Consider the following 15918-nt stretch of genomic DNA (forward strand, 5'->3'; position numbering starts at 1 on the left):
AAGCAGTGATTTTTTCCAAGTTGACATGAAGAAATCACCGAACCTGCACAAACAAACAGGTTTCCGTCCACACAAAGAAGCTGATAGTCGGCCGACTTTGAGTGTTGGACCCAATGAGAGGATAACCATGTTGCCAGGTTTCTGAAATTACCCCCTTTTGTAGTGTTGCACATCAAATTATAATGAAGCAAACATCAAATATCTGATTTGAATTAAAGCTGCGCTGCCTTTCAAATTTCACAAAACTGAGCAAATTTAGTTTCTACAAAAATCCAAGCATTATTATTGTTGTAAAGTGTTGCAAAATTACAGTTCATTTTAATGAAGCGAACATGTTTACCTGGGGGGATTTTTTAGTGAATATTTTGTTTCTTTTAACGCTGCCTGCAGGAGGAAGTGTGTGGGCGTGCGTGAGGTTTTGAGATTACATATGACGTGATGCACTTGTGTGTAATCTGTATAGGTCACAATAAAGTCATGCAGACTATGCAGCAACATAAAGATAAGTACTTCATAATGCCAACTTGCAAGCTCCTGCAGCCAGATGCAGAATTTAACACTTATTAAGGCATTAAATTTTTAACCCACTGGGAGCATTATTCACGTCTCCGGTTTAAAACATTAAACGTTCGTAAAATAGGTTTTTACGAAACTGCCAGGTTGGGTTTGAACCGTTGACCTTCTAACTATGCTGCAGCACTGCCGATGATCTGCAAACAGGAACTCGTGTGTTCACTTAAAGCTGCACTGTGTAGAATTCAGGATGCATTTATTTTCAGAAATGGAATATAGCATTGACAGCTATGTGTTCATTAGTGCATAATTACTTACTTCGTAAGCTTGGAATGAGCCCTTCGTATCTAGATGGGAGCTGACCTCCTCACAGAGGCTGCCATGGTACCTGTAGCCCAAAAGGGTCATGCATACTGGACCCTTTGTTTTTTTTTTTTTTTTTTTTTTTTTTTTTTGTTGTTTTTTGTTGTTTTTTTCAGGGTGGTAGAAAGCCTGAAGAAAAAAAGAGAAACCATTGATCGTTCCTCGAAACATTGCCTACTGGCTGTTAATGCAGGCTAACAAATTTGAAGACACTCATTTTATGAAATAGAGCTTGAATCCTCATCAAAGAAGCAAAAACATGAAGGGAAACAATCATGACTAATAATAACATAATGCAATGCCCAACCTCGCCACTAGATGTCTCTAAATCCTACAGAATGTAGCTTTAAAGTAGCACACGCATAGAGGTGAAGTAACACTGTAATGTCACACCAGTGTGGTGGGAATCTGGTTGAAATTAACAGCAGCTCCTGAACACTCAACACCAGAATGTGAGTTTGCTGACCCTGAGGTCCATCTGTGTCTGTGCTGGTCCTTAGATTCTGTGACATGAAGCGGATGAGCGTCTGCAACTCTCCAAGGATGGAATGCCAATCTTATGTAGGTTACTTTACTTCTCAAGACAAGTTTGCCCGTTTGCAGGTGGGCAGGTCAAGTGTCTTGCCAAGGACGTAGACGGGAATCGAACCCAGTTTGACATTATTGGAGCCCAACTCATATTCACTGTCAAAATATATATGCAAAATGATTTTAAAAATCATATCGTGTAGTATGAAGGCTGCTGGTTGACCACCTGTCACTGCACTAAGAGAAACATAACCTTGCATTCATTTGTAAAATAACTAACGGATTCCGAGCGAATCTGGCAACTCGGGGGACGCGATCTGTGTCAATTGCGACGTAGCGCGTATAAAGGCCGTGCACTATTTCTGATGATCCCGTTTTCTTTGTAAACGTGCGACGTCGCCTTCTAGCTCCCTTTTCCTCCTCATTGATGGAATAGTTGGTTTGCGCGTTGCCTGTTTGCGCTGCGCCTCGATCATCTTTGCGCCGTTGAAGCAGGTGCGCAGAATGACGCGCGCTCGGTGCGATCCTAGGTGAATCAGACAGCTCTTTTGTTTTCATAGCGTTGATGCAAAACGCTAAAAGCGTCGGCACAAGTGTAAAATGTGACTTTATCTATTTCCAGACGGTGTCATTAATTGGCGGCGGGGTGTTAATTGTTGGTCGAGGAGTTTAACTGCACGCACCGGCGCCGTGATTCCCGCGATGGATCGTGTTTTGTAGCGACGCGCAGCCACGTTAAATGAGAAGATGGAGTTCCGAAGTGAGGAGATGTGTCTGGCCCAGTTGTTCCTGCAGTCTGGTTCGGAATATGACTGCATTAGTGAGCTCGGGGAGCTGGGACTGGTCGAGTTTCGAGATGTGAGTATGAGCCGATGATGCACGAGTCTTTGTGTTTCATTGTTTTATTTTGTGCAGTCTGACAGAAGGGAATGCGTGTATCCCAGCTTTGTGTGTCCACCACAGGGGTGTAGCCAGGAATCCCCCCCCCCCCTTTTTGTGGGGGTTACTGTCCACTTAATGTTAACATTATGGCATTTTTATCATTACAAAGCACTGAATCTTTTTCTGAATCAGCTTTCCCCATTTAGCTTTTTGACCTTTTCAACCCCAGTGTATGACTTTTTACACAGTGATATTCCCCAATTATCACAATGGGCCCTATCTTGACAATCCAGTGCATGAACGAATGCCTGGCTCACAAGGCAAGATTTTAAAATTGTCAGTAGGTTTTCAATACCTGAGAGACCACACACTGTAATTAAAAAAAACATAGAAATAACAGTTTTGGTCGTACAGTGTGAGATGTGGAGCTACATGGTAAAGACGACACACCATCAGAGCTGGTTTAAAAAAAAAAAGAAAAGAAAAATTGACTTTTTTTCTATAAATGATTTTTTTCGATTTAAATCAACTTTTCTCATTTTCATTTATTTCACTCTTCTAAATGAGACAGAAATAATATCTTTATTGACATGTTAAAACATAAAGGTGCACATACAACATGTGCAAGTACCATTAATTAATGGTACTGATTTCATATTTTGGTGATGCTGTACTGAGTTCTAAAAACAAAACAAAACAAAAAAAAGTTGAATTTTTTTGATTTATTTTTTTAATTATTATTATTATTTATTTTTTAATAGCAATTTCAATCATCTGATTTCAATCATACCAGCCCTGCATACCAAATTCAAATTTATTAATTTTTATAGCGCCAATTTGCGATGAGATTGCCTCAAGGCGCTTCACACAACATAACAAAAACAGAGAAAACTGAATTAAAAACTTAAAAACCGAATAAAAAGACAAAACCATAAAAAACCCCCACAAGAATTAAAAACACATCATAACACAATAAAACTAATGATAAAACAAGGAAAACAAATAAGTCTTTAAACGTGATTTAAAAGTCTCCGACCGTCGAATGTGTGCCGGGAGATCATTCCACAGAACTACCGCACAGACAAACAGATTTCACTCACAAACATTCCCAAGTCAGACGGGAAGTCTCACTAAACCTCTCGAGATCAAACGTGAGTTTGGAGTAAACAATTGTGGATTCCCCTCCATACTTCCGTCACCTCGCTTTCTGATTGGCTATACGTCACATTCAACAGGCTGCGTGCTCGTTTGTGCTCGGGGCACACCCCACACGCTGGGATATCGGGCAAAGACAATCCAATATCTTGAGTACTTTGAGTTCTGAGCAATCTCAACGTCCTTCTGAGCAGACTAGAGCACTCTTAACACATCAGACAGAGCAGGAATATTTGATAAGACTATCTTTAGCACCATCATGATAGTCAGAGCTTCCTTAGGATTGTCGGAAGGGAAAGATCGGGCTAGAAATCGGCATAATTATCTTACCGTGTGAACCAAGCATAAGATGATGTGGGGCGTGTCCAAGTTCACATTACTAGTATTTATGTTCCCTGTAGTTTGCAAACCAGGACCAACTCTGATTGCCTTGCACCCCCTGAATTTGACCACAAGTTCTGATGGGTGTTGGGCGTTTCTGTTGTTGCACTTCCAGTGTTGAACGAGGCTGTAAACTTGGCATCTCAGTTGCCTAGAAACATCTGGATTATGATTCAGTTTCATTGTATTTATTATGATAAGTGGAACATTTTGTGCATATTCCTATGAATATAAATGTGCGTGTGCATTTAACTTTTGCTTTTTTAATAGAAAATATTTCGGCTAATTTTTGTCTACATCTTCACCACCTGTAGGCTGATGAATATGTGGCTTATATATGTATATGAATTTTTGTGGATTTTTTTTATCCATTTTTATTTGTGTGTGTGTTGACTAATAATTGCAGTGAAATGCATAAGATGCTTGGAATGTTGAAGAATACTTCCACTTCTGGACCCCAGCTTTGCCCACTTGGGGATGTCTTGCACAGTAGCAGCATTCAGATATGGTCCATGTCCTATTCTAGAATATTTCTGATTTGTAAACTGTGCAGAACATTTACACAGCACAAATGATGGTGCAAACAGTTTACATTTAATCTCATAACTAGTGATGGCATGGGTTTGTTTTGGGCAATACATGAAATAATCCAATCAGAGTGACGTCTGTTTGCCAGGCACACAGCAGTTTAAAAAGCCTATTCACGTCAGGGCTTTGGGTATTCTGGTGACTTAACAGATCTGTGCCAACTTATCACAGCATGCCAGCAGAGCGTGGCCGCCAAATCTCCCTGAGGTGAAGCATTAGGGTGAAGTTTTAAACCATTGCATACCACTGTCTGTTTAGCTTTCAGTTCAGTTTCATTCTGCATACAAGAACATGTATCACGAACCAGTTTTTTTGTAAGATGTGTCTGAATATAGCACCATGTAAGTGCCACAGATAAGCTGCGTATGAAATAATAGCCACGTCTGAAGATGCTAGGGGGTACTGCGGTAGGTCGCTTGTGTGCATGCACCACCAACCTAGCAACAGCCCTGGCCGGGTACATCAAACTGCAACACCATTTGGAATCTATGTTTAGGTCGTTGAAGTAGCGCCATGGCCGAAAAATGCACGATTAGAGTATTTAAAAGATAAGAATGTTTCAACCACATGTTACAGAAAGCTTGCGCTATTAGATTTGGTGGAGACAGCGGGCAAGATTGGCCTGCCGACGAGAGATGACTATCATGAATTGGAATACCAACGACATAGAACTGTTGTCGACAATGGCAAGTTGTTCATATGTAAGTTGGCTCTTTTTTGTGGGCTCTATGACACATCTTCACCCACTGATGTTGTAATTTAGCTTGACGAGTTTTGTGTGGAAATGGGTAAAATGTAACGCCTTGAAGCCATCCATGCTTCGGGAGGCCTGTTTTTGTGTTGATCTTTTTTTTTTTTTTTTTTTTTGGTTCCTTGTGTCCAGTTTGCAGTTAGATGCCCAACAGTTACACCCAGTTATACCCAGGCATGTCTACAATCTAATTCTTTCTAAAGATTGATCAAATTTAAACGTAATCTGTAATTGCAGCAACAAAAATGTCCCACAGCAACAACAAGGACTTCCGAGCTCTGGATAGTCTAAAGCTGCCCAGGTCTCAACTTTTATATCTGGGTATCACAAAAGCTGCACGTGCGCACAAGCGGCCTATGGATCTTCGAATGTGCCAAATCACACCTTGTTTTTAGAACAAAAGAGTGCTGAATATGAAAAGTGCAGCTGTTGGGGTAGAATCTGTGCTGCTTTATGTTGGGTGGAAGATGGGACCAGATTGTACTGTTTTGACCTTTTCAAAAACATGGAAAGCAGTAGGTTCATAGGTTCTGAGTGTTTCAAAATGCTACATCAGTATTTGAACAGAAGATTTTCCTTCTATCTACTGCATAGTAATTGTAATAATTTTGATTGTTTCAAAACACATTTTTAAAGCAGTTGGCTTATTTCCTATCTGAACACATTTCTTGTTATCAACTAGATACTGTGACTGATTATACTGTTTTGATTGTTTCAAAGCTTTAAATCTTTTTTGAAGCAATTGGTTTGTTTAGGATTTTGAACGTTTCAAATCGGTGAGTCTTTTTACAAACAAAGGAATGCCACTAGTCACTTGATGTCATCAATAAAGTGGTTTGACCATTTTGAAACAGTGACTTATTTTCTGAAGCAGTTGGTTTATTTGGTTCAAAGTTTCAAAAAGCCTTTAAAAAATAGCATGTTACTGTGTGTAGTAATTCCAGACACAGGCCTAATGTTACTGTGCCATTTCAATGACGTTATTATTGTTATCATGGTGAACTTTGTTAGTGCACGTGTCCATGGATGCAATATTTTGCTGACCTTGATGCTTCCTTGGTTTCAGCTTAACCCAAGTGTCAGCTCGTTCCAGCGACGCTTCGTCAGCGAAATCAAGAGATGCGAGGAGATGGAAAGAATTCTGGGTAAGCTGTTAGTGCAGCCTGCACCTGGAAACCACCCCATGATTTATCGTTTCATGAAGGACCACCCTGCTTATGTTGATGGAGAAAGTCTGCTTAGTGGCTTAGGCCTCACTGTGGCTCCGCCTTTCTAGGTAGCACTCACAGTAATGGTGATTGAGATAGGAGCACGGAAGCAAAGGTGCATTTCAGGGCATGTAGGTGTAACCACAGACTGTAGGGCATTAACACGGAGCGTTGCCATTTTGAGACACAGAAACAACACTGCACAGAGCGTCAGAGGTAGAAAAACGGGATGCTATAAAATAGGAATAATGCCTGATGGCTGGTACTGTTGTGAAAGTGTAGGAACACGGACCCACAACAGGGGGCGCAATGAACAGACAATGGAGGAAGGGAATAACAAGGCTTACTATTGTGGAATGAGCACAATGAATACAACAATCACAATTTGGGGTTGAATCCGCTGGTGTCGTGTGGGCAGGCTCGAAGGTAGGAGACGTCTGTCTCAGTCGAACCGGAACCACCCAGATCTCCTCTGCCACCGAACCCTGGAAATACTGGAACCGCCAAGTCCCGAATTCCCAGGTGGCCACTGCCTCCGCTCATCGGATCCGGTACTGCTGGCGGGAGAGATCAACAACACACAGGTGTGGATGCGACAGCACCCAGTAACGGAGAGGGGAGAAGCCGCCTCCACCTCTTGTCAATGTATAGCAGGAAGGTGAGTACTTATCCAAGCAATGTAGCTACCAGTAGTCAACAGTCCTGAAAAGGTTTAACAAGCTTTAGCTGGTTGTTCAGAATATGCATGCAGAGAATATTACCTCAGTCTTAGGCGATATCTCGGCACTGAGGTGGAGACGCCGTCCTCCTGATATACCTCTGTGCTGAGTGGAACAGCTGTGTCCGGTGATGGGTGACAGCTGTCACCCCGGCTGCTCCCATAAGGCGGCAGCGCCCTCTGGTGCCTGGAGCCCGCACTCCAGGCAGGGCGCCCTCTGGTGGTGGTGGGCCAGCAGTACCTCCTCTTCAGCGGCCCACACAACAGGACCCCCCCCTTAACGGGCGCCTCCTGGCGCACGGCCGGGCTTGTCCGGATGGCGACGGTAGAAGTCGGCCAGGAGGGCCGGGTCCAGGATGAAGCCCTTCTTCACCCAGGAGCGTTCCTCAGGACCGTACCCCTCCCAGTCCACCAGATACTGAAAACCCCGGCCCATCCGACGGACATCAAGGAGCCGGCGTACAGTCCAAACCGGTTCCCCGTCGATGATCCGGGCAGGAGGCGGCGCCGGGCCCGGGGTGCAGAGGGGTGAGGTGTGAAGGGGCTTGATCCGGGAAACATGAAAAACTGGATGGATCCGCAGTGAGGCCGGAAGCTGAAGCCTCACTGCGGCGGGGTTGATGACCTTGAGGATCTTGTAAGGTCCGATGTACCGTTCTTGAAGTTTCGGCGAGTCTGCCTGCAGAGGAATGTCCTTGGTGGACAACCAGACCTCCTGCCCAGGACGATACTTGGGGGCCGGGGCCCGCCGCCGGTCTGCATGTGTCTTCGCCCTCGTCCGGGCCTTCAACAAAGCAGAGCGGGCGGCACGCCACACCCGACGGCACTTCCGTAGGTGGGCCTGGACCGAGGGCACACCGACCTCTCCCTCAACCACTGGAAACAAGGGGGGCTGATACCCCAAGCACACCTCAAACGGGGAGAGGCCGGTGGCAGATGACACTTGGCTGTTGTGGGCGTACTCGATCCAGGCCAGATGGGTACTCCAGGCCGTCGGGTGCGCGGCTGTCACACAGCGTAGCGTCTGCTCCAGTTCCTGATTCGCCCGCTCTGCCTGCCCGTTGGTCTGGGGGTGGTACCCAGACGAGAGGCTGACCGTGGCCCCCAGTTCCCGGCAGAAGCTCCTCCAGACGTGCGAGGTGAACTGGGGACCGCGATCGGAGACGATGTCTGATGGTATGCCATGCAGACGGACGACGTGGTGGACCAGGAGGTCCGCTGTCTCCTGGGCCGTTGGGAGCTTCGGGAGGGCCACGAAGTGGGCCGCCTTGGAGAAACGGTCCACTATCGTGAAGATGACGGTGTGTCCCTGGGACGGCGGGAGACCCGTGACAAAGTCCAGGCCGATGTGGGACCAGGGGCGATGAGGCACGGGCAGTGGCTGTAGCTGCCCTGAGGTCTTTCTATGGTCGGCCTTGCCCCTGGCGCAGGTGGTACAGGCCTGGACGTAGTCCCGGACGTCGGCCTCCAGGGATGCCCACCAGAAGCGTTGCCGGACGACTGTCACGGTCCTTCGCACCCCAGGGTGACAGGAGAGTTTAGAACCGTGACAGAAGTCCAGGACTGCAGCCCTAGCCTCTGGTGGGACGTATAGTCTGTCCTTTGGTCCGTTTCCGGGGTCCGGGTCACGGGTCAGGGCCTCCCGGACGGTCTTCTCTACGTCCCAGGTGAGGGCGGCCATGATAGCGGACTCCGGGATGATGGGATCCGGGGGATCCGACGGTTCCGTTTTGACTTCGTCTTCGTGCACCCGGGACAATGCATCCGATCTTTGATTCTTGGTCCCGGGACGGTAGGTGATCCGGAAGTCAAAACGGCCAAAGAACAGTGACCAGCGGGCTTGCCTGGGGTTCAGCCGCTTGGCGGTCCTGATGTACTCCAGGTTCCGATGGTCAGTGAAAACCATGAATGGCACGGCTGTTCCCTCCAACAGATGTCTCCACTCTTCGAGGGCCTCTTTCACAGCAAGGAGTTCCCGATTGCCGACGTCATAGTTCCGTTCAGCGGGGGTCAACCTGCGGGAAAAATAGGCACACGGGTGAAGGACCTTATCGGTCTTCCCGCTCTGGGAGAGCACCGCTCCTATCCCTGAGTCCGAGGCATCCACTTCAACCACTAACTGGCGGCTAGGATCGGGCTGCACCAGAACTGGTGCAGACGAGAAGCGCCGTTTCAACTCCTTGAACGCGGCTTCGCACCGATCCGACCAGGTGAAGGGGACTTTTGGGGAGGTCAGGGCTGTCAGGGGGCTAACTACCTGACTGTAGCCCTTAATGAACCTCCTGTAGAAATGAGCAAAGCCGAGGAACTGTTGCAGCTTCCTACGGCTTGTTGGTTGGGGCCAGTCTCTCACCGCCGCAACCTTGGCCGGATCAGGGGCGACGGAGTTGGAGGAGATGATGAACCCCAGGAAGGACAAAGAGGTGCGGTGGAACTCACACTTCTCGCCCTTCACAAACAGGCGGTTCTCCAACAACCGCTGCAGGACCTGACGGACATGCCGGACATGTGTCTCAGGATCCGGGGAAAAGATGAGTATATCGTCTAGATACACGAAGACGAACCGGTGCAGGAAGTCCCGCAAGACATCGTTTACCAATGCTTGGAAAGTCGCGGGAGCATTAGTGAGACCGAACGGCATGACCAGGTACTCAAAATGACCTAAGGGGGTGTTAAATGCCGTCTTCCATTCGTCTCCCTTCCGGATCCGAACCAAATGATACGCATTCCTAAGATCCAGCTTGGTGAAGATTTTGGCTCCATGCAAGGGGGTGAACACTGAATCCAACAAGGGCAACGGGTATCGGTTGCGAACCGTGATTTCGTTCAACCCCCTGTAATCAATGCATGGACGAAGCCCGCCATCTTTTTTACCCACAAAAAAGAAACCTGCACCCATCGGAGAGGTGGAATTCCGGATCAATCCGGCAGCTAATGAGTCCCGGATGTAGGTCTCCATTGATTCACGCTCCGGCCGTGAGAGGTTGTACAGCCTACTGGACGGGAACTCACTGCCTGGAACCAAATCAATGGCACAATCATACGGGCGGTGGGGAGGAAGCGTGAGAGCCAGATCCTTGCTGAACACGTCAGCGAGGTCATGGTACTCCGCCGGCACCGCCTTCAGATTGGGCGGGACTCGGACCTCCTCCTTAGCTTGGGAGCCGGGAGGAACCGAGGAACCTAGACACTCCCGATGGCAGGTTTCGCTCCACTGAACCACTACCCCGGACGGCCAATCGATCCGGGGATTGTGCTTTAGCATCCAGGGAAAACCCAAAACCACACGGGAGGTGGCCTGAGTCACAAAGAACTCGATCACCTCCCGGTGGTTACCTGACACCACCAGAGTTACTGGAGGTGTCTTATGCGTGATTGGTGGGAGTAGGGAGCCATCTAGTGCCCGAACCTGCACAGGCGAGGTAAGAGCCACCAGAGGGAGCCCTATCTCCCTGGCCCATCTACTGTCAAGCAGATTCCCCTCAGAGCCCGTGTCCACCAGTGCTGGGGCCTTCAGGGTTGAATCCTCAAACAGGATCGTGACTGGGAGTCGTGTAGCAATGTGGGTGTGTCCCACGTGAATGTTTTGGCCCACCCCTGGCCCAGTCTCTAGGGGCGGGCGTTTGGCGTTTGACCGCTCGGGGCAGTCTCTCACATGGTGCTCACTCGAGCCACAAACATAACAAGCTCCGTGGGCCCGCCTCCTTTGTGCTCCAGGTGCCCTAAATGTTGCCCTGCTCGTGTCCATAGCTTCGTCAGCAGGGGGAGCCATAGGCGCACGGAGCGCAGGAACAGAGGAGCGTGGGGTGGGCGGAGCTCGATCGGACCCGGAAGGGAGAGGGACGACGCGTGCCTGGCCACGCCCTTCGCCTCGTTCCCGACGGCGTTCTTCTAACCGGTTGTCGAGTCGTATGACTAGATCGATGAGCCCGTCTAAATCCCGTGGTTCGTCCTTAGCCACCAGGTGCTCTTTTAGGACCAGTGACAGTCCGTTTACAAAGGCAGCGCGGAGGGCAGTGCTATTCCAGCCGGATCTCGCCGCCGCGATGCGGAAGGCGACTGCATAGGCAGCTGCGCTCCGACGCCCCTGTCTTATTGACAGTAGTGCGGTTGAAGCGGACTCTCCTCTGTTGGGATGATCGAACACCGTTCTGAGCTCCCGTACAAACCCATCGTACGTATGAAGGAGCCGTGAGTTCTGCTCCCAGAGCGCTGTAGCCCAAGCGCGTGCCTCCCCGCGAAGCAGATTTATCACATAAGCTACTTTGCTAGCATCAGTCGCGTACATCACGGGACGCTGTGCGAAGACGAGCGAACACTGCATCAGGAAATCCGCGCACGTCTCCACACAGCCTCCGTACGGCTCTGGAGGGCGTATGTATGCTTCTGGGGACGGAGGAAGGGACCGTTGAACGACCAGTGGAACGTCACTTTCACACGCAGGGTCCTCAGGAGGGAGAGCCGCAGCGGCGCCCGGAGGGCGCGCCTCCACTTGTGCGGCGAGAGCCTCCACCCTGCGGTTTAGGAGAACGTGCTGCTCGGTCATTAAATCGATCCGAGAGGTGAAAGCGGTGAGGATCCGCTGCAACTCACCGATTACCCCTCCCGAAGCCGCCGACGCGCCTTGGTCTTCCATTGGCCGTTCAACAGCCGGTTGACGCCCCTCGGGGTCCATGACGCTGGCCGAGATATCCTGTTGTGAAAGTGTAGGAACACGGACCCACAACAGGGGGCGCAATGAACGGACAATGGAGGAAGGGAATAACAAGGTTTGCTATTGTGGAATGAGCACAATGAATACAACAATCACAATTTGGGGTCGAATCCGCTGGTGTCGTGTGGGCAGGCTCGAAGGTAGGAGACGTCTGTCTCAGTCGAACCGGAACCACCCAGATCTCCTCTGCCACCGAACCCTGGAAATACTGGAACCGCCAAGTCCCGAATTCCCAGGTGGCCACTGCCTCCGCTCGTCGGATCCGGTACTGCTGGCGGGAGAGAGCAACAACACACAGGTGTGGATGCGACAGCACCCAGTAACGGAGAGGGGAGAAGCCGCCTCCACCTCTTGTCAGTGTATAGCAGGAAGGTGAGTACTTATCCAAGCAATGTAGCTACCAGTAGTCAACAGTCCTGAAAAGGTTTAACAAGCTTTAGCTGGTTGTTCAGAATATGCATGCAGAGAATATTACCTCAGTCTTAGGCGATATCTCGGCACTGAGGTGGAGATGCCGTCCTCCTGATATACCTCTGTGCTGAGTGGAACAGCTGTGTCCGGTGATGGGTGACAGCTGTCACCCCGGCTGCTCCCATAAGGCGGCAGCGCCCTCTGGTGCCTGGAGCCCGCACTCCAGGCAGGGCGTCCTCTGGTGGTGGTGGGCCAGCAGTACCTCCTCTTCAGCGGCCCACACAACAGGTACATTCAGTTGTATAAATTACAAATGAAGTTTCTGCGCCATACGCAGCCCTGTCTTACAGCGGGAGTTCATCATAATGCTGCGATGACATCGTGATGCTGCTGTTGCATTCTTGTTGTTTTAAAGCTCACAGTGGCTGCCACTTTGTTGGTAACGGAGCAGGAACTACCAAAATGTGCAGATGTGTAGACGATCCTAATGAATTATGGTTGTGAACCCAAATTTTAACTCAGTTTTAATCTCTCTCTTTTTGGGGGGGGGGGGGCAGGCTACCTTCTCAGAGAAGTCCAGAAGGCTCATATAGCCATTCCAGATGAAGACGAGAGTCCATTTGCTCCTCCCCCGAGACAAGTCCTTGAAATCATGGTATGTATTAGGTCTGACTGACTACATCTGTCTCCAACCATCCCCGAACATTTACTTAATTTTTTTTTTTTTTAAGATGAATGCTTTATATTTGCATGCGTCCTCTGAATTGAATTGACCTACATTTCCCACTCTCCTGCTCCACACCAGTGTATGTAAGAAAGTCTGAGCAATCCGCCCCTCCCAAAAAAGAATAAACTGATTTAGCCACCCCACACACACACTCAGACACACTTTTTGGGGGGAAAAATTACCATACCATATTTTCCGGAGTATAAGACACGCATGAGTATAAGTTGCACCTTTTTTCTGTATTTTCAGCTCTTTAATTTGGGATTTTTGTGCATTGCTGTCATGTACTTTTCATTATTGGCATTTATTGTTTTATTATTACTTTATTTTGTTTAGTGCTCTGATTCCTGGGAAAGTCCAACATAAATAGTCATTATTATAGTTATTATCAATAATGAATATGTGTTACAGTGCATCCAGAAAGTATTCACAGCGCTTTACTTTTTCCATATTTTATGTTAGTCTTTGTCCAAAATGGATGAGATTAATTTTTTCCTCAAAATTCTACACAATATACCCCATAATGACAATATGAAAAAAGTTTTTTTTTAAGACTTTTGCAAATTTCTATACCCTTTATAAACCCCAACCCTTTATATATGAAAGTTCCACTGGACTATAAGTCACAGGAGCGCTAAAAAAGTGATGTATACGCCAGAAAATATAGTAGTTTCCCCTCTTTGCTTCATCCAGTGTTATTATTTTTTATTTTTTTACCTAAAATAATTTTGATTGTTCAGCAAGTATATTATTATGACATTAATTAACGTGCATGTTTAAACCCCCCCCCCCCCCCCCCCCCCCCGCACACACACACATACACACAAACACACCCCTGAGAGGTGTTTGGGAACGAGGGCTTTAGAAGACCAGTCCTATTCAAACATTTAATTTGTAAAGTACGTTAACCAGTAATTGCCACAATTGCACCGGCTATACAGTGGGGTAAAAAAGTATTTAGTCAGCCCCTGATTGTGCAAGTTTTCCTACTTAGAAAGATGAGAGAGGTCTGTAATTTTCATCATAGGTACACTTCAACTATGAGAGACAAAATGAGAAAAAAAATCCAGGAAATCATATTGTAGGATTTTTAAAGAATTTATTTGTAAATTATGGTGGAAAATAAGTATTTGGTCAATAACAAAAGTTCAGTTCAATACTTTGTAACATAATCTTTGTTGGCAATGACAGAGGTCAAACGTTTCCTGTAAGGCTTCACCAGGTTTGCACGCACTGTAGCTCGTATTTTGGCCCATTCCTCCATGCAGATCTCCTCTAGAGCTGTGATGTTTTGGGGCTGTCACTGGGCAACATGGACTTTCAACTCTCTCAACAAATTTTCTATGGGGTTGACATCTGGAGACTGGCTTGGCCACTCCAGGACCTTGAAATGCTTTTTTAGGGAGCCACTCCTTCATTGCCCGAGCAGTGTGTTTGGGATCATTGTCATGCTGGAAAACCCAGCCACGTTGCATCTTCAATGCTCTCACTGATGGAAGGAGGTTTTGGCTTAAAATATCACGATACATGGCCATGTTCATTCTTCCCTTACCGTGGATCAGTCATCCTGTCCCCTTTGCAGAAAAACAGCCCCAAAGCATGATGTTTCCACCCCCATGCTTCACAGTAGATATGTTCTTGGAATGCAACTTGGCATTCTTCTTCCTCCAAACACGACGAGTTGAGTTTTTACTAAAAAGTTCTATTTTGGTTTCATCTGACCACATGATATACTCCCAATCCTTTTCTGGATCATCCATATGCTCTCTGGCAAATTTCAGATGGGCCTGGACATGTACTGTCTTAAGCAGGGGTACACGCCTGGCACTGCAGGATTTGAGTCCCTCTCTGCGTAGTGTGTAGCCTTTGTTACTTTGGTCCCAGCTCTCTGCATGTCATTCATCAGGTCCCTCTGTGTAGTTCTGGGATTTTTGTTCACCATTTTCATGATCATTTTGACCCCACAGGATGAGATCTTGTGTGGAGCCCCAGATCGAGGGAGATTATCAATGGTCTTGTATGTCTTCCATTTTCTTACAATTGTTCCCACAGTTGATTTATTCACACCAGTCTGCTTGACTATTGTAGATTCACTCTTCCCAGGCTGGTGCACATCTGCAATTTTCTTCCTGGTGTCCTTTGACAGCTCTTTGGTCTTGGCCATGGTTGAGTTTGGAGTCTGACTGTTTGAGGCTGTGGACAGGTGTCTTTTATACAGATGAGTTCAAACAGGTGCCATTAGTACAGGTAACAGGTGGAGGACAGAAAAGCTTGTTAAAACACATGTAATATCAACATCAGTGCTCAGATGACAGTAGCTTGTGGGAAAGGTGCAAATTGCAATAAACTGTGATGCCAAGCGCTAAGGATACATGCTATCCAGTCACAGCAGATGAAACATTTTTTTACTACTGAGCAACCATCATTGTTAGACTTTTTTAGGTTCAATGATTCCACGGCGTGTAAATGTTATGGCGTCAGTGACCCCATGGCCTTGGCTGAGGTTTGCACTCTCTGAGTGCTTCTAGTTAAACATAAAATCGTCAATGTGCTTAACGTCACAATGCAAGCACCATGGTGTGACGCATACACAACAGCATGTATGATGGCACGTAAAGAGCAACAAACAAATCACCTTCCCAGACAAAAACCCCTCTGAAGTGTTCAAACCACAGCGGTCGACTTACTGCATCCCCACAAACATCAGTTATTATTAATTCAGTAGGTGGTAAAAGTTATTCCTATGGAAGGCTAAAGCCGGAGCTGACTCATGTCCTCGCTGGTGACCGAGCCCCTTAGATGATAACCAGGTCACACGCGATTCAATTTCCTGTTATTATCTATATTAAATCCTTTGTTTCTACATTTTATGCATGCACCCGGCTCTTACTGAGGCAAAAAGCAGCTTGTGCTCCCTTTTTATATTAGTACCCAAATCAAACTATCCAGTGTCCAACACAGTATGTCCATCAGGCACCA

General features: G+C 47.4%; 1 protein-coding gene across 2 annotated transcripts in view; it reads left to right on the plus strand.

The window, feature by feature from the left end:
* The first annotated feature begins 2037 nt into the window (after positions 1–2037).
* atp6v0a2a (ATPase H+ transporting V0 subunit a2a) overlaps positions 2038–15918 on the plus strand; it is a 42665-nt gene continuing 28784 nt past the window's right edge. The window contains exons 1-3 of one of the 2 annotated variants that reach the window (XM_034193114.1): positions 2038–2262; positions 6228–6306; positions 12770–12867. In XM_034193114.1, coding sequence (XP_034049005.1) covers positions 2152–2262; positions 6228–6306; positions 12770–12867 — 288 coding nt within the window. In that variant the 5' untranslated portion in view covers positions 2038–2151. The remainder of the gene's footprint in view (positions 2263–6227; positions 6307–12769; positions 12868–15918) is intronic. The other variant, XM_034193113.1, reaches the window with a different exon arrangement.

The sequence above is a fragment of the Thalassophryne amazonica genome, chromosome 17, assembly GCF_902500255.1.
Source record: "Thalassophryne amazonica chromosome 17, fThaAma1.1, whole genome shotgun sequence".
Lineage (NCBI taxonomy): Eukaryota > Metazoa > Chordata > Actinopteri > Batrachoidiformes > Batrachoididae > Thalassophryne > Thalassophryne amazonica.